This window comes from Bufo bufo, chromosome 5 (genome assembly GCF_905171765.1).
Source record: "Bufo bufo chromosome 5, aBufBuf1.1, whole genome shotgun sequence".
NCBI classification, from domain to species: domain Eukaryota; kingdom Metazoa; phylum Chordata; class Amphibia; order Anura; family Bufonidae; genus Bufo; species Bufo bufo.
In genome coordinates, this window is record NC_053393.1 from 201,768,684 (window position 1) to 201,794,723 (window position 26,040).

The 26,040-nt window shown below is 44.6% G+C and overlaps 1 protein-coding gene across 2 annotated transcripts in view; it reads left to right on the plus strand.

Annotated features, from left to right (window-relative positions):
• The window catches only part of LOC121001130 (collagen alpha-6(VI) chain-like), a 353,819-nt gene that overhangs the window by 132,712 nt on the left and 195,067 nt on the right, over positions 1-26,040 (plus strand). For both annotated transcript variants that reach the window (XM_040432059.1, XM_040432060.1), the window contains exon 3: positions 9,808-9,861. In XM_040432059.1, coding sequence (XP_040287993.1) covers positions 9,808-9,861 — 54 coding nt within the window. The remainder of the gene's footprint in view (positions 1-9,807; positions 9,862-26,040) is intronic.

A 26,040-nucleotide genomic window follows, 5' to 3' on the forward strand; every position in this document is an offset into this window, starting at 1 on the left:
CGCCGAGGCGGCGACAGGAATAGTTTGCTTTTAAAGCGTGAGGCTTATTGGATCCACCGGTTACAAACTGTGGATCCAAGGGGGCTCAACCGCGAGTATAATATTTCCAGTTTCACCTAGTTCTTGACTATATTATTCTTATTATAAGAATTTAGATTATAATAATATACATTTCATTTGTCTCTTTCAGCGGACTTGATTCCTGAATTGTTATCAACTGTTCCATTGTTTCATCAATGTATCCACATTGATTTTTTTGGTTTATTGCATCTTTCATTACTTCACCTGTGTCAGCCCTGAGGTGGGTGGAGCTACATAGTATGATGTCATTTTTCTTTTGTTTTGTTACTCCTCCCTCTCTCTGTGTATAAAAGAGATGTGATAGGAGTTTATTGTATAGTCTGAAGAAAGCACGTGTTGTGCTGAAACGCGTCACTATATGTCCTTAATATGTGACTGAATAAACGCAACATTCATCATCATCGCGAGTGCCGGTCCTTCCTTCTTTATTGCAAGTATTGGGACGTCTCCCCACTGACTCGTGCACCGCGTCTATTCCAGCAGTGCCGACCCTTTTCCACATGTATATTGTCCTGTCAGATTAGGGGGCCTGGGATGCCCTTGTCTCATTTCCTATTATAGAGCTACTATCCTAGACCAGCTAAAGAGCTGGTGGGTTAACGATACTACAAAACAGTGGGTACAAATGGAAGCTAGCTTACTACGATCCCCCTCTCTGCAGAGCATACTCTGGCAAGGAGTTCCCTCAAAGAAATCCCCACACTCTCCCTCTGTGACTAGTCAAGCGGGATTATCACTATTATATGGAATAAATGCCCACTCATATCAAAGGTTCTCCCATTTAGAATTGTAGATGATCCGTTATCGGCTTTTACTGAATGTTTACTGGATACAAACTTCTCACAATGGGAGTCTAAAGGGTGAAGTTTGTCACGGGTGAAGTTGCAGATAGCTGGAACTTATAAATAAACGACTGACTGGCTTGATCCCAAACTAAGGAGCATATAGGTGAGCCCTTTAAAACCCTAAGAGCTCTCCCTGACTGCTATGCACATGCAAGGGTCTCAATGGTAGATGATTGCATGCCCACGTACCTAAGACTGTGTGACACCTGAAAACCCTATAATAGTGAGGGGACACGACCACCGGCTCCCTGCACTTAATACAGACAGAGTCAGGGTCACCTAGAATCAAGCCAGCAAGGAAACACAATAAAGGAAAAGACTTATCTGAGCAAACAGCAGCAGCAGCCTCCAGCAGTGAACACTTCATCCAGGAACTAGTATAAACCGTAAAGTGAGGCAGCATGGGAGGGAATATAAAGGAAGACGATTAGTTTAAATAAGTGACACCTGGCAGAAGGAAAGGAGATGACAAAGTGAAACCAAAACAAAGAACGTCATACAAGAGGTAGAGAAGAACGTCTGTCAGACCTTCTCACAGAACTGCCGGTGACAGTACCCCTCCCTCTACGGGTGGACTCCGGACACTCAGAGCCCACCTTCTCAAGATGAGACCTATGAAAGCCCTGATGAGACGAGTGGCCTTAATATCCGCCACTGGGACCCACATCCTCTCCTCAGGACCATAACCCTCCCAATGAACGAGGTACTGAAGAGAACCGCGGATAATGCGAGAATCCACAATCCTAGAGACCTGAAATGCAAGATTAACATCAACAAGAATCGGAGGAGGAGGCAAAGAGGAGGGTACAGTGGGTTGGACATAAGGTTTTAATAGGGACCGGTGAAAAACATTATGGATCTTCCAAGTCTGAGGAAGATCAAGATGGAAGGCAACGGGATTGATAACGGACAAGATCTTGTAAGGCCCAACAAACTTAGGACCCAACTTCCAGGAGGGAACCTTCAGTTTGATATTCTTTGTAGACAACCACACCAGATCACCCACATTCAGATCCGGACCAGGCACACGTCTCTTATTCGCCACACGCTTATATCTCTCACTCATCCTCTTCAGATTACCCTGAATCTTTTGCCAAATAAGGTAAACCAGAACACCCCTCTCCAGAGAATGTCCCAAACTGCGGATGAAACCCATATGCACCAAAAAATTGTGACTTATCAGAGGACTCCTGGCGACAGTTATTTAAAGCAAACTCAGCAAGGGACAAAAAAGAATACCAATCCTCCTGATTCTCCGCCACAAAACAGCGCAGATATGTCTCCAAATTCTGATTGACGCGTTCGGTCTGACCATTCGACTGCGGGTGAAAAGCAGAAGAGAACGACAACCGAACCCCCAAGCGAGAACAGAAGGCCTTCCCGAATCTGGAAACAAATTGCGTGCCCCTATCAGAAACGATGTCTGAAGGAATGCCATGCAATTTAACAATGTGATCAACAAACGCTTGCGCCAGCGTCTTAGCATTGGGTAACCCAGGAAAGGGAATAAAATGCGCCATTTTGCTAAAACAGTCCACTACCACCAGAATCACAGTCTTCCCTGAGGAACGAGGCAGGTCCGTAATGAAGTCCATGGACAGATGCGTCCAAGGAAGGGAAGGAATGGGTAACGGAAGGAGAGAACCCGATGGCCGTGAATGAGGGACCTTGGCACGAGCGCAGGTCTCGCAGGCTGCCACAAAACCCTCAAACGTCTTACGAAGAGCCGGCCACCAGAATCTCCGAGCAATGAGATCCACTGTGACTTTACTCCCCGGGTGCCCAGCAAGGACAGTATCGTGGTGCTCCTTAAAAACCTTGTGTTGTAAAGCGAGAGGCACAAACAACCTCCCAGGAGGAAAAAGATCAGGAGCCTCTGCCTGGGCTGCCTGAACCTCTGCCTCCAAATCAGGATAAAGAGCAGAGACGACCACCCCATCAGCCAAAATGGGACCCGGGTCTTCAAAGTTCCCCCCTCCCGGAAAACAACGTGACAGGGCATCCGCCTTCACATTTTTAACCCCAGGGCGGAACGCAACAACAAAATTAAACCTAGAAAAGAACAAAGACCATCTGGCCTGTCTCGGGTTCAGACACTTGGCCAATTCCAAGTAGGCCAGATTCTTATGGTCGGTAAACACGGTAATAGGGTGTCTGGCTCCCTCTAACCAATGGCGCCATTCCTCAAAAGCTAATTTGATGGCCAACAACTCCCTATCTCCCACATCGTAATTTCTCTCTACAGAGGAGAGTTTCCTTGAGAAAAAGGCACACGGTTGCCATTTGGCAGGAGAGGGACCCTGAGATAAGACCGCACCCACACCCACCTCAGAAGCATCCACCTCAACAATAAAAGGTGGAGAGACATCAGGTTGTACCAAAATGGGAGCGGAAGCAAAACACTCTTTAATACTAGAAAAGGCTTTAAGCGCATCTATCGACCACGAGGAAAAATCCACCCCCTTTTTAGTCATATCAGTGAGTGGCTTAACAACAGAGGAATAATTCAAAATGAACTTTCTGTAATAATTGCCAAAACCCAAGAACCGCATCAGCGCCTTCTGATTCTCAGGGAGCTCCCAATCAAGCACAGCGCGGACCTTCTCAGGGTCCATTCGAAAACCAGAAGCGGAGAGAAGAAAAACAAGAAATTTAATTTCCGGAACCGCAAACACACATTTTTCCAGTTTAGCGTACAATTTATTCTCCCGCAGAATCAGCAAGACCTGTCATAGGTGGTCCCGATGAGTCTTGAAATCAGGAGAAAAAAATAAAAATGTCATCTAGATACACCAGTACAAATTTCCCCATTAAATGATAAAAAATGCTGTTCACAAAATGTTGGAAGACGGCCGGAGCATTCATTAAACCAAAGGGCATAACCAAATTCTCGAAATGACCCTCAGGGGTATTGAAGGCCGTCTTCCATTCGTCCCCTTCCCTGACTAGGTTGTATGCCCCTCTTAAATCCAACTTAGAAAAAACTTTAGCCCCAACAATCTGGTTAAACAGGTCCGGGATCAGAGGAAGCGGATATGGGTCACGATTCGTGAGGTTAAGCTCCCTGAAATCCAGTCAAGAAGCATCTTTTTTCTCAACAAAAAAAACCCCAGCGGTAACAGGTGACTTCGAGGGTCGGATGTGTCCCTTTCTCAGGCTCTCAGAGATATAAGTACGCATAGCGACTCTTTCAGGTTGGGAGAGATTGTATAATCGTGATTTTGGCAGCTTGGCGCCTGGGATGAGATTAATAGGGCAGTCGTACTCCCGGTGAGGGGGCAACTCCTGGACACCACTCTCGGAAAACACATCAGAAAATTCAGAGAGAAAAGATGGCACAGTCTTGGTAGAAACCTCTGAAAGAGACGCCATGAGACAATTCTCTCTGCAAAACTCACTCCAACCATTTATTTGCCTTGCTTGCCAATAAATGGTGGGGTTATGTTTAGAGAGCCAGGGTAGCTGGAGGAGTAGGTAATCCGCTTAAGACGAAACATGACATATCCTCAACATGAGCGTCACCCACAGTCAAACGGATATTGTGTACTATGCCCTTTAACGATCTTTGAGAAAGTGGAGCGGAATCGATAGCAAAAACAGGTATATCCTTTTCCAAAGTGCACACCTGGAAACCATGCCTTGTTGCAAATTGATTATCAATGAGATTGACAGCTGCTCCACTATCTACAAAAATCTCACAAACAATGTTCTTGCTGTCTACCGCCACCCTGGCAGGTAGGAGAAAACGGGACCTACAAGCAAACGGCAAACCTTCAATTTCCGCATCAACCTTGCCAATAGTAGCAAATGGAACGTTTTTAGAGGTTTTTTTTTTATTACCCTCAGAAAACTCCATGAACCTCCTAGAGGGGCAAACATTAGCCAAATGATTTATACCCCCACAACAGAAACAAACCCTCCTCTGAGAGCTGAATCCTCTACTATCAGAGGCAAGCAAACCCAGCTGCATGGCCTCCTCCTCAGAGGGGATTGAGACAGACTGAGACCCCTGCGCACTGAATGAGACAGTCCCACTGTCCTTGGGCTGAATATGACAGGAAAGAGTAGTCTCCTCTCTCTCTCTAAGACACCTGTCAATACGAACAGCTAGAGACATGGCAGACTCTAAGGACGCTGGTCTCTCATGAATTGCAAATGCATCTTTCAATCTTTCCAATTCAGAACAATATATCTCTGCGGACTGTTTACCCTGGCTTAAAAGACGCAGTTTAGATTCAGCCAGAGCAATACGATCCGGGTCATCATATATCTGCCCCAGGGCTACAAAAAATTAATCCACCGATCAGAGGGGCCGTGCCCCCACAGGCAGTGAAAAGGCCCAAGACTGAGCGTTATCCCTGAGAAGCGAGATGATGATCCCCACCCTCTGCTCCTCATCACCAGAGGAATGGGGAAGTAGGCGAAAATGGAGTTTGCAAGCCTCTCTAAAGCAAACAAAATTGTCACTACCCCCGGAGAACGTATCCGGAAGCGAGATCTTAGGCCAGCAGAACCAGTAACCTGAAACTGAGACCAAGTTTTATGGAGATCTGCTACCTCCAGCGAAAGACCTTGCATGCGGTCAATCAAGGCTGAAACCAGATCCATGCTTAAGACGGTTTTGGCGGTTTATAATGTCATGGGTGAAGTTGCAGATAGCTGGAACTTATAAATAAACGACTGACTGGCTTGATCCCAAACTAAGGAACATATAGGTGAGCCCTTTAAAACCCTAAGAGCTCTCCCTGACTGCTATGCACATGCAAGGGTCTCAATGGTAGATGATTGCATGCCCACGTACCTAAGACTGTGTGACACCTGAAAACCCTATAATAGTGAGGGGACACGACCACCGGCTCCCTGCACTTAATACAGACAGAGTCAGGGTCACCTAGAATCAAGACAGCAAGGAAACACAATAAAGGAAAAGACTTATCTGAGCAAACAGCAGCAGCAGCCTCCAGCAGTGAACACTTCATCCAGGAACTAGTAAAAACCGCAAAGTGAGGCAGTATAGGAGGGAATATAAAGGAAGACGATTAGTCTAAATAAGTGACACCTGGCAGAAGGAAAGGAGATGACAAAGTGAAACCAAAACAAAGAACGTCATACAAGAGGTAGAGAAGAACGTCTGTCAGACCTTCTCACAGAACTGGCGGTGACAATATGACATTTAACAATAACCTCCTTTCTTTCTCGAAATTAAGAAATCATTTTCAAGTACCTAAAGAAGACTTTTATAAATATCTTCAGCTTCGACACCTATTGTCATCTATGAATACCAAGCAAGACACATTATCTACATCTTATACAGCTTACTTTCAAAACCCTTTAGTAAAAAGGCATCTCTGTGGCGTATCAGGAGTTACCATCTATTGTTACCCTAAAAAAGTTCCAGTTTCAAGTTAAGTGGGAAAGAAATTTAAACAAAACCTTTACACTAGCACAATGGTCATTTATGTTTTCCCTAAGCTCTAGCACGTCACGTTGTGTTAATCACCTAGAGGCATCCAGGAAACTACTATATAGATGGTACTACTCCCCTTATAGATTGGCTACCATATATCCCACAACTTCGAGCCTTTGCTGGCGATGCTCGGCTGCCACAGGAACACTAATGTACATCTGGTGGCATTGTCCTAGCATAAGTCTATTTTGGTCTCAGATTACATCCATAGCGGAGTCTGTGGTAGGATTTGTGATTCCCCGCGGCCCGAAAGTAGCCTTATTATCATTGAGCTTAGATTAACTACAATTAGTGGTACTATTTTGGGGTGCATATGACTTTTTAATCGCTTGGTATTACGCTTTTTGTGATGTAAGGTGACAAAAAATTGCTTTTTTACGGTGTCCATCTGAGAGGTTAGGTCATGTGATATTTCTATACAGCAGTTTCATACGGACACGGCAATACCTAATATGTATACTTTTTTTATTTATTTAAGTTTTGTACAATAACAGCATTTTTTAAACAAAAAAAAATCATGTTTTAGTGTCTCCATATTCTGAGAGCCATAGTTTTTTTATTTTTTGGGCGATTGTCTTAGTTAGGATCTAATTTCCTTCAAGATGAGATAATGGTTTGATTGGTTGGATTTTGGGGTGCATATGACTTTTTGATCGCTTGGAATAATAATAATTTTTTACAATGTTCACCTGAGGGGTTAGGTCATGTGATATTTTCATAGTGCTGGTTGTTACGGATGCGGCGATACGTATCATGTATACTTTTTACATTTATTTCACCTTACATTATTTCACAATAACAGCATTTTAGAAAAAAAAACATGTTTTAGTGTCTCCATTTTCTGAAAGCCATACTTTTTTTTTCATTTTTTGGGCAATTGTCTCATGTAGGGGCTTGTTTTTTGCAGGATGAGGTGACTGTTTGATTGGTACCATTTTGGGGTACATAGTTTTTTTTATCACTTTTAATACCTTTTTTTTGGGAAGTGAGGTGGGCAAAATTTTCTCTTTTTTTTATTTTTATGGCGTTCATCGTGCGGGGAAAGTAGCATGACCCTTTCATAGATCAGGTCGTTACAAACGCGGTGATATCAAACATGTGTAGTATATTTTATTTTTAAAATGTTTAATCAATTATTAATGTGTGGCTATAAGAAGAAATTATTTTATTTTTTTTTACCCAGACCCACTTGGTTCTTGTAGATCCAGTGGGTATGATACCTCTATAATACACTGCAGTACACTATATAGTGTACTGCAGTGTATTGTGAAATTACACAGCTTGATCAGCCTCCTGCCTTTAGCAGGAGGCTGATCAGGATTAGCTATACCATGGCAAGGAAGCCTGTGAAGGAGTCAGTGCAGCGTCCGATAGGGGAGGGACGGAGCCCCTCCCTCTGTGAACCTGTCAAGCATGGGGTCACTGCAACAGCACAGCAGTGGCCCCATGGGAGAGGGAGGGAGTTCCCTCCCTGTTAATCCTTACCATACAGCGGTCCCTATGGACCGCAGCATGGAAGGGGTTAAACGGCTGCCATCAGTGCCAGCACCGATGTCAGTCGTTTCAAGCAGAGTGTCAGCTGTATGCTGACACTCTGCTAACCGCTCTGGCCATCCTAAAAATGGGGGAGGGGAGGTGGGGGGATCGCACGCCCACTCGGCCATCCTGAAATTAGGGGGGGGGGGCAGAGCAGGAGCTGCAGGGGGGAGGGGGGGTTAAATAACATTATTTCATATATATACAGTACAGACCAAAAGTTTGGACACACCTCATTCAAAGAGTTTTCTTTATTTTCATGACTATGAAAATTGTAGATTCATACTGAAGGCATCAAAACTATGAATTAACACATGTGGAATTATATACATAACAAACAAGTGTGAAACAACTGAAAATATGTCATATTCTAGGTTCTTCAAAGTAGCCACCTTTTGCTTTGATTACTGCTTTGCACACTCTTGGCATTCTCTTGATGAGCTTCAAGAGGTAGTCCCCTGAAATGGTTTTCACTTCACAGATGTGCCCTGTCAGGTTTAATAAGTGGGATTTCTTGCCTTATAAATGGGGTTGGGACCATCAGTTGCGTTGAGGAGAAGTCAGGTGGATACAAAGCTGATAGTCCTACTGAATAGACTGTTAGAATTTGTATTATGGCAAGAAAAAAGCAGCTAAGTAAAGAAAAACGAGTGGCCATCATTACTTTAAGAAATGAAGGTCAGTCAGTCAGCCGAAAAATTGGGAAAACTTTGAAAGTAAGGGCTATTTGACCATGAAGGAGAGTGATGGGGTGCTGCGCCAGAGGACCTGGCCTCCACAGTCACCGGACCTGAACCCAATCGAGATGGTTTGGGGTGAGCTGGACCGCAGAGTGAAGGCAAAAGGGCCAACAAGTGCTAAGCATCTCTGGGAACTCCTTCAAGACTGTTGGAAGACCATTTCAGAGGACTACCTCTTGAAGCTCATCAAGAGAATGCAAAGAGTGTGCAAAGCAGTAATCAAAGCAAAAGGTGGCTACTTTGAAGAACCTAGAATATGACATATTTTCAGTTGTTTCACACTTGTTTGCTATGTATATAATTCCACATGTGTTAATTCATAGTTTTGATGCCTTCATAGTCATGGAAATAAAGAAAACTCTTTGAATGAGAAGGTGTGTCCAAACTTTTGGTCTGAACTGTACATATATAACAAGGTTCTGATACCCACAGTCACGGACTGTGGGTATCAGAACCTGACAGCCGGCATTAGAATCCTCTGATTGGCTAGTCTGTACAGACTAGCCAATCAGAGCGATCGCCGGCCCGGAACCGCCGTCATTGGTCCCGGAACGGTTAGCTGAGATCCCTGGCTGTGTGTAACAGCCGGGGTCTCAGCGCTGTCACCATGTCTACAGACATGGTGACAGTTTAATGTCATGACGTGTATACTCATCATGAAGCGCCAAATATCAGTGCTCCATGACGAGTATACACGTCAAAGAGCACTAAGGGGTTAAGATAGCTCACAATGCCTCCATTTATCTCTATGATTAATGTGAAAAATGAAAATAAGACATCATATAATACATGACACCCTCTTTCTAACAAAGCAGAGAACCAGCCCTGTACCTCATGTGGATCCAGAGACTCCCTGTTCATTGCTCCAATTGCACTACTAGATTTATATCAAGCTGGCAGCTCAAGGGGTGTGTCATTTTTGCTACAACTCAGGGGGTGAGACCTTTCTGTTGCAGCTCTTTCCCTATCACAGCTCTGGAGGCAGTTGGAGGATGAAACTGAGCATGTGCAGCCTTCTCAGTGAGCCGGACAAAGAAATAAGAAAAGAAAACAAACAGGTGGCGCTATACAGATACATGTTATTGAATAACTCTGTAGTCTTTTGTCTTCAATTTACTTTATTTTATTGTTTTCCTAGAAACCAAACCATCTATTACTTCTACATACCAAAAGAAAATTAATGGATCAGCAGGTAAGGTTCCTTAAAGGTATAATTATTCTAGTTATTGTATTTTTCGCTTTTGTGGTGTAATCCCCATTTAGTATGTGTTGCACAATTGACAACGCAGTCCAGTGCACATCTTGCATGATGTATGCAGTCCTGGAACAGCCGTTCGAGGGTGTATATCTTTGTTCAAGATGTGAGCAAATTACCCATATGGAATCGCAAATCGAGTCTCTAAATGGGCAAGTTGCAACACTGAGAGGCAATGACAATTTGCAAAAGAGTTTGCTTCTCACCGAGCAAGCACTCTTTGGGGTAGATAAGGGGAAGGGTGACAGAGAGGAGGCTGAGGAAAGTGAGGTAGCAAGCTGGGTAACAGTTAGAAAGCGAGGTAGAGGGAACAGTGCCAGGGAGGCTAGCCCTGATCTGACACACCCCAACAAGTTGGCACGTTTGGCAGATGAGGGGGATGTCAGTCCAGGGACGGCACTGCTGCAGCCGGACACTTTCCCTGACAGTCAGGGGAATGTCAGCTCCAGTAAGCAGGGGACCAGGAGAGCAGGGCAGGCCAGAGAGGTGCTGGTAGTGGGAGACTCCATTATTAGGGAACACACAGTGTGCTGTCTTCCTGGCGCTAGAGTTCGACACATCGCGGATCGGGTTGACAGATTACTGGGAGGGTCTGGAGAAGATCCAGCGGTCATGGTCCATATCGGAACCAATGACAAAGTTAGGGGTAGGTGGAGAGTCCTTAAAAATGATTTCAGGGATTTAGGTCAAAAGCTTAGGGCAAGGACCTCAAAGGTAGTATTTTCCGAAATACTACCTGTACCACGGGCCACACAAGAAAGGCAGCGGGAGATTAGGGAGATTAACAAGTGGCTCAAGAACTGGTGTAGGAAGGAGGGGTTTGGGTTCCTGGATAACTGGGCCGACTTCTCTATCGGCTACAGGCTCTATCGTAGGGACGGGCTGCACCTCAATGGGGAAGGGGCAGCTGTGTTGGGGAAGAAGATGGCTAGAAGGTTGGAGGAGTGTTTAAACTAGAGACTGAGGGAAATTACATTATAGGAGGGGAAAATAGTGAAGATAGAGACCGGGGGAAAGGTAGTGGGACTGGGGAGGAATGGAAGGAGGGACTAGAACAGTTCAGAAGGAAAGGTGTAGGGTATATACATAAACCTCTCAAATGTATGTATACTAATGCCCGAAGCCTGACAAATAAAACTTGGGAACTGGAATTAGTGATGTGTGAGGAGGATTATGACATAGTGGGAATAACTGAGACATGGCTGGATGATAGCTATTACTGGGCAGTTAATGTACAAGGTTACAGTCTGTTTAGAAAGGATCGTCAAAACCGGAGAGGGGTCTGCCTTTATGTAAAGTCCTGTCTAAAGCCCACACTCCATGAGGGACATGAACATGTGGAGTCACTGTGGGTAGAGATACATGGAGCTAAAAACAAAATTAAACTACTAATAGGAGTTTACTATAAACCACCTAATATACCAGAGTCCACAGAAAATCTACTACTAAATGAGATAGACAAGGCGGCAAATCATAATGAGGACTTCAACTACCCAGATATAGACTGGGAAACTGAAACTTGTACATCTCATAAAGGAAACAGGTTCTCGGCAATAACCAAAGACAATTACCTCTCCCAACTGGTTCAGGACCCGACTAGAGGGACGGTCATACTGGACTTAGTATTAACCAATAGGCCTGACAGAACAACAGACGTGCAGGTTGGGGGACACCTGGGAAATAGTGACCATAAAGTAAGAACCTTCCAATTATCGTTCAAAAGAGCGTTTCTACACGGAGGAACAAAAATACAAAACTTCAAAAAAGCTAAATTTAGCCAACTAAGATAGGCCATAGGCCTAACTAACTGGGACAAAGTCCTAAAAAATTAAAATACAGCCACAAAATGGGATATCTTTAAAAGCATCCTAAAATCTCATTGTGAGAGGTACATACCGTATGGGAATAAAAGGTTAAGGAACAAAAAGAAACCAATGTGGATAAACAGAACTGTGAAGAAAGCAATAAATGACAAAAAGAAAGCATATAAAACACTAAAACAGGAGGGTAGCACAGAACATGTAAAAAACAAATAAAAGCGGCCAAACTAGAGACCGAGAGATGAATTGCCAAAGAGAGTAAAACTAAAATGTTCTTCAATTATATAAATGTTAAAAAGTATAAATCTGAAGGTGTCGGCCCTTTAAAGAGTAATGAGGGGGGAGTCGCAGAGAGCGATGAGGAGAAAGCAAAGCTGTTAAATATTTTTTTCTCCAATGTATTCACTGAGGAAAATAAACTGTCAGATGAAATGCTGAATGTAAAATTAAATTCCCCATTAAAAGTGCTGTCTGACCCAGGAAGAAGTACAACAGCGACTTAAAAAGATTAAAATAGACAAATCGCCAGGACCGGATGGCATACTCCCCCGTATCCTAAGGGAATTAAGTAATGTCATAGCCAGACCCTTATTTCTGATATTTGCAGACTCTATACTGACAGGGAATGTCCCACAGGATTGGCGCATAGCAAATTTGGTGTCAATATTCAAAAAGGGTCCAAAAACAGAGCCTGGAAACTATAGGCCGGTAAGTTTAACATCTGTTGTGGGTAAACTGTTTGAAGGTTTTCTGAGAGATGCTATGTTAGAGCATCTCAACGGAAATAAGCAAATAACGCCATATCAGCATGGCTTCATGAGGGATCGGTCATGCCAAACGAATTTAATCAGTTTCTTTAAGGAGGTAAGTTCTAGACTTGACAGCGGCGAATCAATGGATGTCGTATATCTGGACTTCTCCAAAGCATTTGACACTGTACCACATAAAAGGTTAGTATATAAAATGAGAATGCTCGGACTGGGAGAAAACGTCTGTATGTGGGTAAGTAACTGGCTCAATGATAGAAAACAGAGGGTGGTTATTAGTGGTACAAACTCAGATTGGGTCACTGTTAGAGTTGAGCGAACACCTGGATGTTCGGGTTCGAGAAGTTCGGCCGAACTTCACGGAAATGTTCGGGTTCGGGATCCGAACCCGAACCGAACTTCGTCCCGAACCCGAACCCCATTGAAGTCAATGGGGACCCGAACTTTTGGGCACTAAAAAGGCTGTAAAACAGCCCAGGAAAGAGCTAAAGGGCTGCAAAAGGCAGCAACATGTAGTAAATCCCCTGCAAACAAATGTGGATAGGGAAATGAATTAAAATAAAAAATAAAAAATAAATGACCCAATATCAATTGGCCCAATATCAATTGGACAGAGGTCCCATAGCAGAGAATCTGGCTTCACGTCAGCAGAGAATCAGTCTCTTCATGCCATAGCAAAGAATCTGGCTTCATGTCAGCACAGAATCAGTCTCTTCATGCCATAGCAGAGAATCTGGCTTCATGTCAGCACAGAATCAGTCTTCATGTCATAGCAGAGAATCAGGCTTCACGTCACCCACCACTGGAACAGGCCACTGTCACACATTTAGGCCCCGGCACCCAGACAGAGGAGAGCGGTCCCGTAACAGAGAATCTGGCCTTATGTCAGCGCAGAATCTGTCTTCATGTCATAGCAGAGAATCAGGCTTCACGTCACCCACCACTGGAACAGGCCACTGTCACACATTTAGGCCCCGGCACCCAGACAGAGGAGAGAGGTCCTGTAACAGAGAATCTGGCCTTATGTCAGCGCAGAATCAGTCTTCATGTCATAGCAGAGAATAAGGCCACTGTCACACATTTAGGCCCAGGCACCCAGGCAGAGGAGAGAGGTCCCGTAACAGAGAATCTGGCCTTATGTCAGCGCAGAATCAGTCTTCATGTCATAGCAGAGAATAAGGCTTCACGTCACCCACCACTGGAACAGGCCACTGTCACATATTTAGGCCCAGGCACCCGGGCAGAGGAGAGAGGTCGCGTAACAGAGAATCTGGGTTCATGTCAGCACAGAATAAGTCTTCATGTCATAGCAGAGAATCAGGCATCACGTCACCCACCACTGGAACAGGCCACTGTCACACATTTAGGCCCCGGCACCCAGACAGAGGAGAGGTTCATTCAACTTTGGGTTGCCCCGCAATATAATGGTAAAATGAAATTAAAAATAGTATTGAATGAAGAAGTGCCCTGGAGTAGAATAATATATTGTTAAGGGGAGGTAGTTAATATCTAATCTGCACAAGGGATGGACAGGTCCTGTGGGATCCATGCCTGGTTCATTTTCATGAACGTCAGCTTGTCCACATTGGCTGTAGACAGGCGGCTGCGTTTGTCTGTAATGACGCCCCCTGCCGTGCTGAATACACGTTCAGACAAAACGCTGGCCACCGGGCAGGCCAGCACCTCCAAGGCATCAAAGGCTAGCTCTGGCCACGTGGACAATTTGGAGACCCAGAAGTTGAATGGGGCCGAACCATCAGTCAGTACGTGGAGGGGTGTGCACAGGTACTGTTCCACCATGTTAGTGAAATATTGCCTCCTGCTAACACGTTCCGTATCAGGTGGTGGTGCACTTAGCTGTGGCGTGTTGACAAAACTTTTCCACATCTCTGCCATGCTAACCCTGCCCTCAGAGGAGCTGGGCGTGACACAGCTGCGTTGGCGACCTCTTGCTCCTCCTCTGCCTTCGCCTTGGGCTTCCACTGGTTCCCCTGTGACATTTGGGAATGCTCTCAGTAGCGCGTCTACCAACGTGCGCTTGTACTCGCGCATCTTCCTATCACGCTCCAGTGTAGGAAGTAAGGTGGGCACATTGTCTTTGTACCGGGGATCCAGCAGGGTGGCAACCCAGTAGTCCGCACACGTTAAAATGTGAGCAACTCTGCTGTCGTTGCGCAGGCACTGCAGCATGTAGTCGCTCATGTGTGCCAGGCTGCCCAGAGGTAAGGACAAGCTGTCCTCTGTGGGAGGCGTATCGTCATCGTCCTGCGTTTCCCCCCAGCCACGCACCAGTGATGGGCCCGAGCTGCGTTGGGTGCCAGCCCGCTGTGAACCTGCTTCATCCTCATCCTCATCCACCTCCTCCTCATCCTCGTCCTCCTCGTCCTCCAGTAGTGGGCCCTGTCTGGCCACATTTGTACCTGGCCTCTGCTGTTGCAAAAAACCTCCCTCTGAGTCACTTCGAAGAGACTGGCCTGAAAGTGCTAAAAATGACCCCTCTTCCTCCTCCTGGGCCACCTCCTCTTCCATCATCGCCCTAAGTGTTTTCTCAAGGAGACATAGAAGTGGTATTGTAACGCCACTGGCCATGTTGGTGGAGTACACGAAACAGCGCAACAGGGCACACAGGTCTTGCATGGAGGCCCAGTCATTGGTGGTGAAGTGGTGCTGTTCCGCAGTGCGACTGACCCGTGCGTGCTGCAGCTGAAACTCCACTATGGCCTGCTGCTGCTCGCACAGTCTGTCCAGCATGTGCAAGGTGAAGTTCCACCTGGTGGGCACGTCGCATATGAGGCGGTGAGCGGGAAGGCCGAAGTTACGCTGTAGCCCAGACAGGCGAGCAGCGGCAGGATGTGAATGCCGGAAGCGCGAACAGATGGCCCGCACTTTATGCAGCAGCTCTGACATGTCGGGGTAGTTGTGAATGAACTTCTGCACCACCAAATTCAGCACATGCGCCAGGCAAGGGATGTGCGTCAAACCGGCTAGTCCCAGAGCTGCAATGAGATTTCGCCCATTATCGCACACCACCAGGCCGGGCTTGAGGCTCACCGGCAGCAACCACTCGTCGGTCTGTTGTTCTATACTCCGCCACAACTCCTGTGCGGTGTGGGGCCTGTCCCCCAAACATATTAGTTTCAGAACGGCCTGCTGATGAAGGTGAAGGTGTGTGGCTGACTGGATGAGCAGGTGGAAGAAGAGGAGGAGGAAGCTGAGTAGGAGGAGGAGGAGACAGGAGGCAAAAAATGTTGCCCTGCGATCCTTGTCGGCGGAAGGACGTGCGCCAAACAGCTCTCCACCTGGTTAGGGAGATATAGCGTCCCTGGCCGTGCTTACTGGTCCACGTATCTGTGGTTAGGTGGACCTTGCCACAGATGGCGTTGCACAGTGCACACTTGATTTTATCGGATACTTGGTTGTGCAGGGAAGGCACGGCTCTCTTGGAGAAGTAGTGCCGGCTGGGAACAACATACTGTGGGACAGCAAGCGACATGAGCTGTTTGAAGCTGTCTGTGTCCACCAGCCTAAATGACAGCATTTCATAGGCCAGTAGTTTAGAAATGCTGGCATTCAGGGCCAGGGATCGAGGGTGGCTAGGTGGGAATTTATGCTTTCTCTCAAATGTTTGTGAGATGGAGAGCTGAACGCTGCCGTGTGACATGGTTGAGATGCTTGGTGACGCAGGTGGTGGTGTTGGTGGTACATCCCATGTTTGCTGGGCGGCAGGTGCCAAAGTTCCTCCAGAGGCAGAGGAAGAGGCCGAGGCGGCGGCAGCAGCAGAAGAGGCCGAGGCGGCAGCAGCAGAAGAGGTAGCAGGGGGAGCCTGAGTGACTTCCTTGTTTTTAAGGTGTTTACTCCACTGCAGTTCATGCTTTGCATGCAGGTGCCTGGTCATGCCGTCTTGTCGTCAGCACATTGTTTGAAGAAGTGCCATGCCAGGGAACTCCTTGAAGCTGCCTTTGGGGTGCTCGGTCGCAGATGGCGGCGGTCAGTAGCAGGCGGAGTCTCTTGGCGGCTGGTGTTCTGCTTTTGCCCACTGCTCCCTCTTTGTCTTTTGCTACGCTGTTGGCTCGGTCTCACCACTGCCTCTTCCTCCGAACTGTGAAAGTCAGTGGCACGACCTTCATTCCATGTGGGGTCTAGGACCTCATCGTCCCCTGAATCGTCTTCCACCCAGTCTTGATCCCTGACCTCCTGTTCAGTCTGCACACTGCAGAAAGACGCAGCAGTTGGCACCTGTGTTTCGTCATCATCAGAGACGTGCTGAGGTGGTATTCCCATGTCCTCATCATCAGGAAACATAAGTGGTTGTGCGTTAGTGCATTCTATCTCTTCCACCCCTGGGGAAGGGCTAGGTGGATGCCCTTGGGAAACCCTGGCAGCAGAGTCTTCAAACAGCATAAGAGACTGCTGCATAACTTGAGGCTCAGACAGTTTCCCTGATATGCATGGGGGTGATGTGACAGACTGATGGGCTTGGTTTTCATGCGCCATCTGTGCGCTTTCTGCAGAAGACTGGGTGGGAGATAATGTGAACGTGCTGGATGCACTGTCGGCCACCCAATTGACTAATGCCTGTACCTGCTCAGGCCTTACCATCCTTAGAACGGCATTGGGCCCCACCAAATATCCCTGTAAATTCTGGCGGCTACTGGGACCTGAGGTAGTTGGTACACTAGGACGTGTGGCTGTGGCAGAACGGCCACGTCCTCTCCCAGCACCAGAGGGTCCACTAACACCACCACGACCATGTCCACGTCCGCATCCCTTATTAGATGTTTTCCTCATTGTTCCCGTTCACCACAATTTTGAGAATGGCAAATTTGGGAATAGTTTTTCAACCCAGAACAAAAAGTGTGCTTTTACGGTCACTACAAATAACTTGACCAGCTAAAACAGTACAGATTTGGTTGAATAGAAATGTGAGGCCTGTTTTTTTTTGCGCTGTGTGACAGGTATAGGTTAAATCACAGAATCAGACTTCTATCTGCACGGTAGCGTGTGTCTTAGGTTTTTCTGAATGACACTATCAGTACCTTCAATGTAAGATATCCTTTTTGGGATAGATTTCAAGTAGGCCTCAAATACCAGAAACTAGTTATTTTGAGAATGGCAAATTTGGGAATAGTTTTTCAATTCAGAAAATAAAAAGTGCTTTTACGGTCACTGCAAATAACTTGACCAGCTAAAACAGTACAGATTTGCTTGAATAGAAATGTGAGACCTGTTTTTTTTTTGCACTGTGTGACAGGTTAAGTGATAAAAAGAAAAAGAAAACAAAACGAGCGGCACTCACCGTTGATAGGCAGGTTACTTTATTCCATGGCAGGAGGGGGGTGCAAGGGTTGCAGATACAGCAGCAAATAAGCAACAGCCGTTTCGCGCGTGTATGCGCTTCTTCTGGCTTTCCAACACTGAAGAGGTCACGGCACCTTCTTATAGTGCACAGGAAGCCGCATCATCACAGTAATATGCTTAATTACTAAGTAATCAACACCTGGCCTCTCAAGAGGGAGGGCAAGGATTACAGTCAGGCGGGACCTCTTCAATGATGTAAGGTGCATATGTGAACATACATAAACCAATAAGAACAAATCAAAATACGAAAATACAATAAGCAAGAGTGGTTCATTACAAAAATACGCTCATATCTATTTTTTCATTTAGTCCCAGCGGACCCAATGCATCCGTGCGTAGGATCCATATAGTTTCTCTTCTCAGAAGCTCCCTTTCTCTGTCACCACCTCTTTCAGTGCGGTTAACTACTTCAAGGCCAGCAAAAGTCAGCACATTGGGATTTCCACTATGTGCCTTATTCACATGATCTATTAACCGCGGAACACCCTTTCCTGTTTTTAAGGAGTTTAGGTGTTCGCGGAATCTTTCAAATAAGCAGCGGATAGTTTTTCCGATGTAGAAGCGTCCGCATCTACATAAAATTATATAAACCACAAATTTGCTGCGGCAGGTAATAAGTGGAAAAACCCTATGTTCTATCCCTGCAAAAGAGATCACTTGTAGTTGGGAATTGAAGCTGCAGAAGGAACAGTTTCTGCAACTCCTATTCCCTTTTGGTCTCTGTTCAGACAGCCATGTGAGACGTTTTTTCCTGAAATGGCTAGTTACCACTTGATCGCGTATAGTATGGCATTTTCCACTTATTACCTGCCGCAGCAAATTTGTGGTTTATATAATTTTATGTAGATGCGGACGCTTCTACATCGGAAAAACTATCCGCTGCTTATTTGAAAGATTCCGCGAACACCTAAACTCCTTAAAAACAGGAAAGGGTGTTCCGCGGTTAATAGATCATGTGAATAAGGCACATAGTGGAAATCCCAATGTGCTGACTTTTGCTGGCCTTGAAGTAGTTAACCGCACTGAAAGAGGTGGTGACAGAGAAAGGGAGCTTCTGAGAAGAGAAACTATACGGATCCTACACACGGATGCATTGGGTCCGCTGGGACTAAATGAAAAAATAGATATGAGCGTATTTTTGTAATGAACCACTCTTGCTTATTGTATTTTCGTATTTTGATTTGTTCTTATTGGTTTATGTATGTTCACATATGCACCTTACATCATTGAAGAGGTCCCGCCTGACTGTAATCCCTGCCCTCCCTCTTGAGAGGCCAGGTGTTGATTACTTAGTAATTAAGCATATTACTGTGATGATGCGGCTTCCTGTGCACTATAAGAAGGTGCCGTGACCTCTTCAGTGTTGGAAAGCCAGAAGAAGCGCATACACGCGTGAAACGGCTGTTGCTTATTTGCTGCTGTATCTGCAACCCTTGCACCCCCCTCCTGCCATGGAATAAAGTAACCTGCCTATCAACGGTGAGTGCCGCTCGTTTTGTTTTCTTTTTCTTTTTATCGCATATGCTCACTGCAGCTACAAGCTGAGCACCTCCGTGAGGCACCACTCCTCGGCAGTCGCATCCTGACAATTTTAGGTTTGGTGTAGTGCCACTGGTTATCTGCTCTACATTTTACATGAACGTGTGACAGGTTAAGGTTTAATCTCAGAATCAGACTTCTATCTGCACGGTAGCGTGTGTCTTAGGTTTTTCTGAATGACACTATCAGTACCTTCAATGTAAGATATCCTTTTTGGGATAGATTTCAAGTAGGCCTCAAATACCAGAAACTAGTTATTTTGAGAATGGCAAATTTGGGAATAGTTTTTCAATTCAGAAAATAAAAAGTGCTTTTACGGTCACTACAAATAACTTGACCAGCTAAAACAGTACAGATTTGCTTGAATAGAAATGTGAGACCTGTTTTTTTTTGCACTGTGTGACAGGTTAAGGTTTAATCACAGAATCAGACTTCTATCTGCACGGTAGCGTGTGTCTTAGGTTTTTCTGAATGACACTATCAGTACCTTCAATGTAAGATATCCTTTTTGGGATAGATTTCAAGTAGGCCTCAAATACCAGAAACTAGTTATTTTGAGAATGGCAAATTTGGGAATAGTTTTTCAACCCAGAAAAAAAAAATGTGCTTTTACGGTCACTACAAATAACTTGACCAGCTAAAACAGTACAGATTTGCTTGAATAGAAATGTGAGACCTGTTTTTTTTTTTGCACTGTGTGACAGGTTAAGGTTTAATCACAGAATCAGACTTCTATCTGCACGGTAGCGTGTGTCTTAGGTTTTTCTGAATGACACTATCAGTACCTTCAATGTAAGATATCCTTTTTGGGATAGATTTCAAGTAGGCCTCAAATACCAGAAACTAGTTATTTTGAGAATGGCAAATTTGGGAATAGTTTTTCAACCCAGAAAAAAAAAGGCCTTTTACGGTCGCTACAAATAACTTGACCAGCTAAAACAGTACAGATTTGCTTGAATAGAAATGTGAGACCTATTTTTTTTTGCACTGTGTGACAGGTTAAGGTTTAATCTCAGAATCAGACTTCTATCTGCACGGTAGCGTGTGTCTTAGGTTTTTCTGAATGACACTATCAGTACCTTCAATGTAAGATATCCTTTTTGGGATAGATTTCAAGTAGGCCTCATATACCAGAAACTAGTTATTTTGAGAATGGCAAATTTGGGAATAGTTTTTCAACCCAGAAAAAAAAAAGTGCTTTTACGGTCACTACAAATAACTTGACTAGCTAAAACAGTACAGATTTGCTTGAATAGAAATGTGAGACCTGTTTTTTTGTTGCACTGTGTGACAGGTTAAGGTTTAATCTCAGAATCAGACTTCTATCTGCACGGTAGCGTGTGTCTTAGGTTTTTCTGAATGACACTATCAGTACCTTCAATGTAAGATATCCTTTTTGGGATAGATTTCAAGTAGGCCTCAAATACCAGAAACTAGTTATTTTGAGAATGGCAAATTTGGGAATAGTTTTTCAACCCAGAAAAAAAAAGTGCTTTTACGGTCGCTACAAATAACTTGACCAGCTAAAACAGTACAGATTTGCTTGAATAGAAATGTGAGACCTGTTTTTTTTTTGCACTGTGTGACAGGTTAAGGTTTAATCACAGAATCAGACTTCTATCTGCACGGTAGCGTGTGTCTTAGGTTTTTCTGAATGACACTATCAGTACCTTCAATGTAAGATATCCTTTTTGGGATAGATTTCAAGTAGGCCTCATATACCAGAAACTAGTTATTTTGAGAATGGCAAATTTGGGAATAGTTTTTCAACCCAGAACAAAAAGTGTGCTTTTACGGTCACTACAAATAACTTGACCAGCTAAAACAGTACAGATTTGGTTGAATAGAAATGTCAGGTCTATTTTTTAGGCGCTGGGTGACAGGCTCAACTTGCCCCTGATGTAGTATATGGCCAAAAAATAACCACACTGTTGATGGTTAAATGCACTTGGGTGACACAGGCTCAGCCTGCACCAGATGTAGTATATGGCCAAAAAATAACCAGACTGTTGATGGTTAAATGCACTTCAGTGACACAGGCTCAGCCTGCAGCTGATGTAGTATATGGCCAAAAAATAACCAGACTGTTGATGGTTAAATGCACTTCGGTGACACAGGCTCAGCCTGCAGCTGATGTAGGATATAGCACAAAATAACCACACTATTGATGGTTAAATACACTTGGTGAGAGCTTGTGCTGGCGCACCACAAGTCACAAAATGGCCGCCGATCACCCCAGAAAAAAAAGTGATCTAAAAACGCTCTGGGCAGCCTCAAAAAAGTGAGCAAGTCAATATTAGCACTTCAATGATCCACAGCTGCAGATCGATCACAGAATGAAGTCTTTTGGAGGAGTTAATCACTGCCTAATTTTGCCCTAACGTCGCAGCTGCAACCTCTCCCTATGCTTGAATCAGCAGAGTGATGTGCAGCGCAACGTGACCCAAGCTTATATAGAGGCTGGGTCACACGCTGCACTGGGCAATCACAGCCATGCCAATAGTAGGCAAGGCTGTGATGGCCTCTTGGGGCAAGTAGTATGACGCTTGTTGATTGGCTGCTTTGCAGCCTTTCAAAAAGCGCCAAGATAGCGCCGAACACCGAACCCGAACACAGACTTTTACGAAAATGTTCGGGTTCGGGTCCGTGTCACGGACACCCCAAAATTCGGTACGAACCCGAACTATACAGTTCGGGTTCGCTCATCCCTAGTCACTGTCACTAGTGGAGTACCTCAGGGGTCAGTATTGGACCCTATTCTCTTCAATATATTTATTAATGATCTTGTAGAAGGCTTGCATAGTAAAATATCAATTTTCGCAGATGACACTAAACTGTGTAAAGTAATTAACACTGTAGAGGATAGTATACGACTACAGAGGGATCTGGATAGATTGGAGGCTTGGGCAGATAAGTGGCAGATGAGGTTTAACACTGACAAATGTAAAGTTATGCACATGGGAAGGAATAATGCAAGTCACCCGTACATACTAAATGGTAAAACACTCGGTAACACTGACATGGAAAAGGATCTAGGAATTTTAATAAACAGCAAACTAAGCTGCAAAAACCAGTGTCAGGCAGCTGCTGCCAAGGCCAATAAGATAATGGGTTGCATCAAAAGGGGCATAGATGCCCGTGATGAGAACATAGTCCTACCACTTTACAAATCATTAGTCAGACCACACATGGAATACTGTGCACAGTTCTGGGCTTCTGTGAACAAGGCAGACATAGCAGAGCTGGAGAAGGTCCAGAGGAGGGCAACTAAAGTAATAACTGGAATGGGGCAACTACAGTACCCTGAAAGATTATCAAAATTAGGGTTATTCACTTTAGAAAAAAAGATGACTGAGGGGAGATCGAATTACTATGTATAAATATATCAGGGGTCAGTACAGAGATCTATCCCATCATCTATTTATCCTCAGGACTGTGACTGTGACGAGGGGACATCCTCTGCGTCTGGAGGAAAGAAGGTTTGTACACAAACATAGAAAAGGATTCTTTACGGTAAGAGCAGTGAGACTATGGAACTCTCTGCCTGAGGAGGTGGTGATGGTGAGTACAATAAAGGAATTCAAGAGGGGCCTGGATGTATTTCTGGAGTGTAATAATATTACAGGTTATAGCTACTAGAGAGGGGTCGTTGATCCAGGAATTATTCTGATTGCCTGATTGGAGTCGGGAAGGAATTTTTTATTCCCCTCAAGTGGGGAAAATTGGCTTTTACCTCACAGGTTTTTTTTTTTGCCTTCCTCTGGATCAACTTGCAGGATGACAGGCCGAACTGGATGGACAAATGTCTTTTTTCGGCCTTATGTACTATGTTACTATGTTAGTGTGTCATTTTGTGCCCACTATTCCTTGTATTTCATATATGGCTTGGAAATAATTTGTAAACGTGATGCTTTCTGTTTTTTACTATTGCATTTATTTTGTCTTTTAGATTTACAATCTTAGCGCGGGTTAACATCACTATTATGGATTCCGTTTTTAAGTTTTCCATTATAACATGGTTATAACGGAAAATAACGGAGTCCATAAGACGGAAGTAAAAACGGAAGCCTTTAAGAGGCATTCCGTTTTGATCCGTCATAATAGAAGTCTATGGGAATCATAACGGATCCGTCTGGTTCCCCTTATGCAAGACGGAAAACAAAGTCCTGTCGACAGGACTTTTTTTTCTGTTCTGCATAACGGGAACCATAAGGATCCGTTATGATTCCCATAGACTTCTATTATGACGGAAAATAAAACGGAATGCCTTTTAAAGGCTTCCGTTTTGCATTCCGTAATAATACAAGTCTATCTACAGCATAACATATCCGTCCTGGTTTCCGTTATGCAGGACTGGACTCCTGCATAATGGAAACCAGGATGGATCCGTTATGCTGCCTATAGACTTGTATTATAAAGGATCAAAATGGAATACCTCTTAAAGGCTTCCGTTTTGACTTCCATCTAATGGATTCCGTTGGTTTTTATGGCATAAGTTTTACTTTTTAATAGCACCATATATTATTGCATACAATGTAGCGAGAAGCTGGAGAAATTCCCAAATGGTCTGGAATTGGAAAAATAATGCAATTGCGTCAGATTTTTATGGGTTTTGTTTTATGGCGTTCCCTATGCTCTTCATTCTCTGGGTCAGTACGATTACAACAATACCACAATTGTGTAGTTTTTCTTGTGTTCTTGTAAAAAAATAAAAACTTTGCAAAAAAAATATTTATTTATACCATTTCGGGGTGTGTATGACATCATCAATTTTTTCAGGAGGTTAAGTGGCTAAAAAATGGCAAAGATTTTTTTATCCAGTACATTGCTCACTGTATGAGATTAGTGATGGACGAACATCGGCTGGGACGTTTCACGAACGCGCATTCGCGATCAAATGTTGGCGAACCGCGCATTCGCGGTAGGCCCCATTTACTTTAATGGCAGCCGATCCTGAAAAACCTTCAGGTCATTTTTGCAGCCTCCAAATACAAACTATGAGTGCACAAATAGTCCCACAACATGGACAGTGACATACCAGAGGAAGATCATTGGCAAAAATTCCCCCCCAAAATATGTATTTTAATCAGGGGCCATTTTTATGCGTCTTAGAGGGAAACTCTCAAAAATGTGCCCTGCTGGAACCTAGAAAAATGTTATTTCCTATCGGTTTGATGTATACAAATGTGCAGCACTCCATGTTTTTGTGTCCTGCAGAGTCCAGTAAAAAAATGCATACGTTAACGTAAAGATTTTTTCTACCATAGAACTGTATGGTGAATGGATGCCACTGTACGGCATCAGTCTGAGGCATCTGTTAACGCATACATTTTTGGCATGCATTAAATGGATGGCAAAAATAGGATGGGAACCCAGCCCTAGTGTCAGAATAAGCACGAGTACACAGCGGAGCACTTGGCGGAGAGGGGAGGCCGCCATGTACTAACAGAGCGCTACCTGGTCCTGGTGGTCAGGGATGAGGACAGTGTTTCCCAAGGATCATTTTCTACTGGGAAATACAAAGCACAGTATAATACACTAGAATCTATATAATTTAAAGATATTAGCCCTACCCCTGAATAATAATACAATTAGGTGGTCATTTATTATATAGAAATACGTCTATGTTAGGCGTATTTCTGACACAGATTGTGGTGCAAAGGTCCTTAGCACCACAATCTTTATATTTTTCCCACTCATGCCAGGTCTAAAAAGGATGGCGTTGGACGGATAATACCTCTGTACAGTGACCGGATAACACTGCCATACCGTGACAGGATAAAAGAGTATAAGAGGGCACAGTACAGGGAATGACTATAGGCACTGCACAGGGTGTGGTAAGAGGGCACAATGCAGGGTATAAGGGAGCACAGTACAGGATGAGGGGCACAGTACGGGGTGGGGGCACAGTCACATGACCCTGTGATATTAGAAGGTCCTTATGGTGAATGCGGTTCATACGCCACCATAATGAGAGGCAGAGGAGTGAGACAGGGGTGTGATAATATGGCTAGAGATCAAAAATGTAACTGTCAGCCAGTTCAGGCCCCAAAAATTAGCCAATAGGCATTCACCTGACAGCAAAGAACTTTGGATTTTGTGGCTGGAGGTACATTAGGCAGTCACCAGATAAAAATGTAACTGTCGGCCAGTACAGGCCCCAAAAATTAGCCAATAGGCATTCAGCTGACAGCTAAGAACTTTGGATTCTGTGGCTGGAGGTACATTAGGCGGTCACAGGATAAAAATGTAACTGTCGGCCAGGATAGGCCCCAAAAATTAGGCAATGGGCATTTACTTGACACCAAAGAACTTTGGATTCTGTGGCTGGAGGTACATTAGGTGGTCACAGGATAAAAATGTAACTGTCGGCCAGTATAGGTCCCAAAAATTAGGCATTCACCTGACATAAAAGGCCTTTTATGCAGCTGTATATACATAAGGCAAGGACCATTCTTTGTTCTGGGTGGTGGCGGATATGTGTGGGCTGGCATGAGGAAATTCAATTACACGTGGTCATCACAGGTGTTGAATTCCGCTGAGATCCATGCCTCATTCATTTTTAAAAATGTGAGGTAGCCCACACTGTCATGAGCTAGGCGAGTGCGATTATCGGTCACGATCCCCCCTGC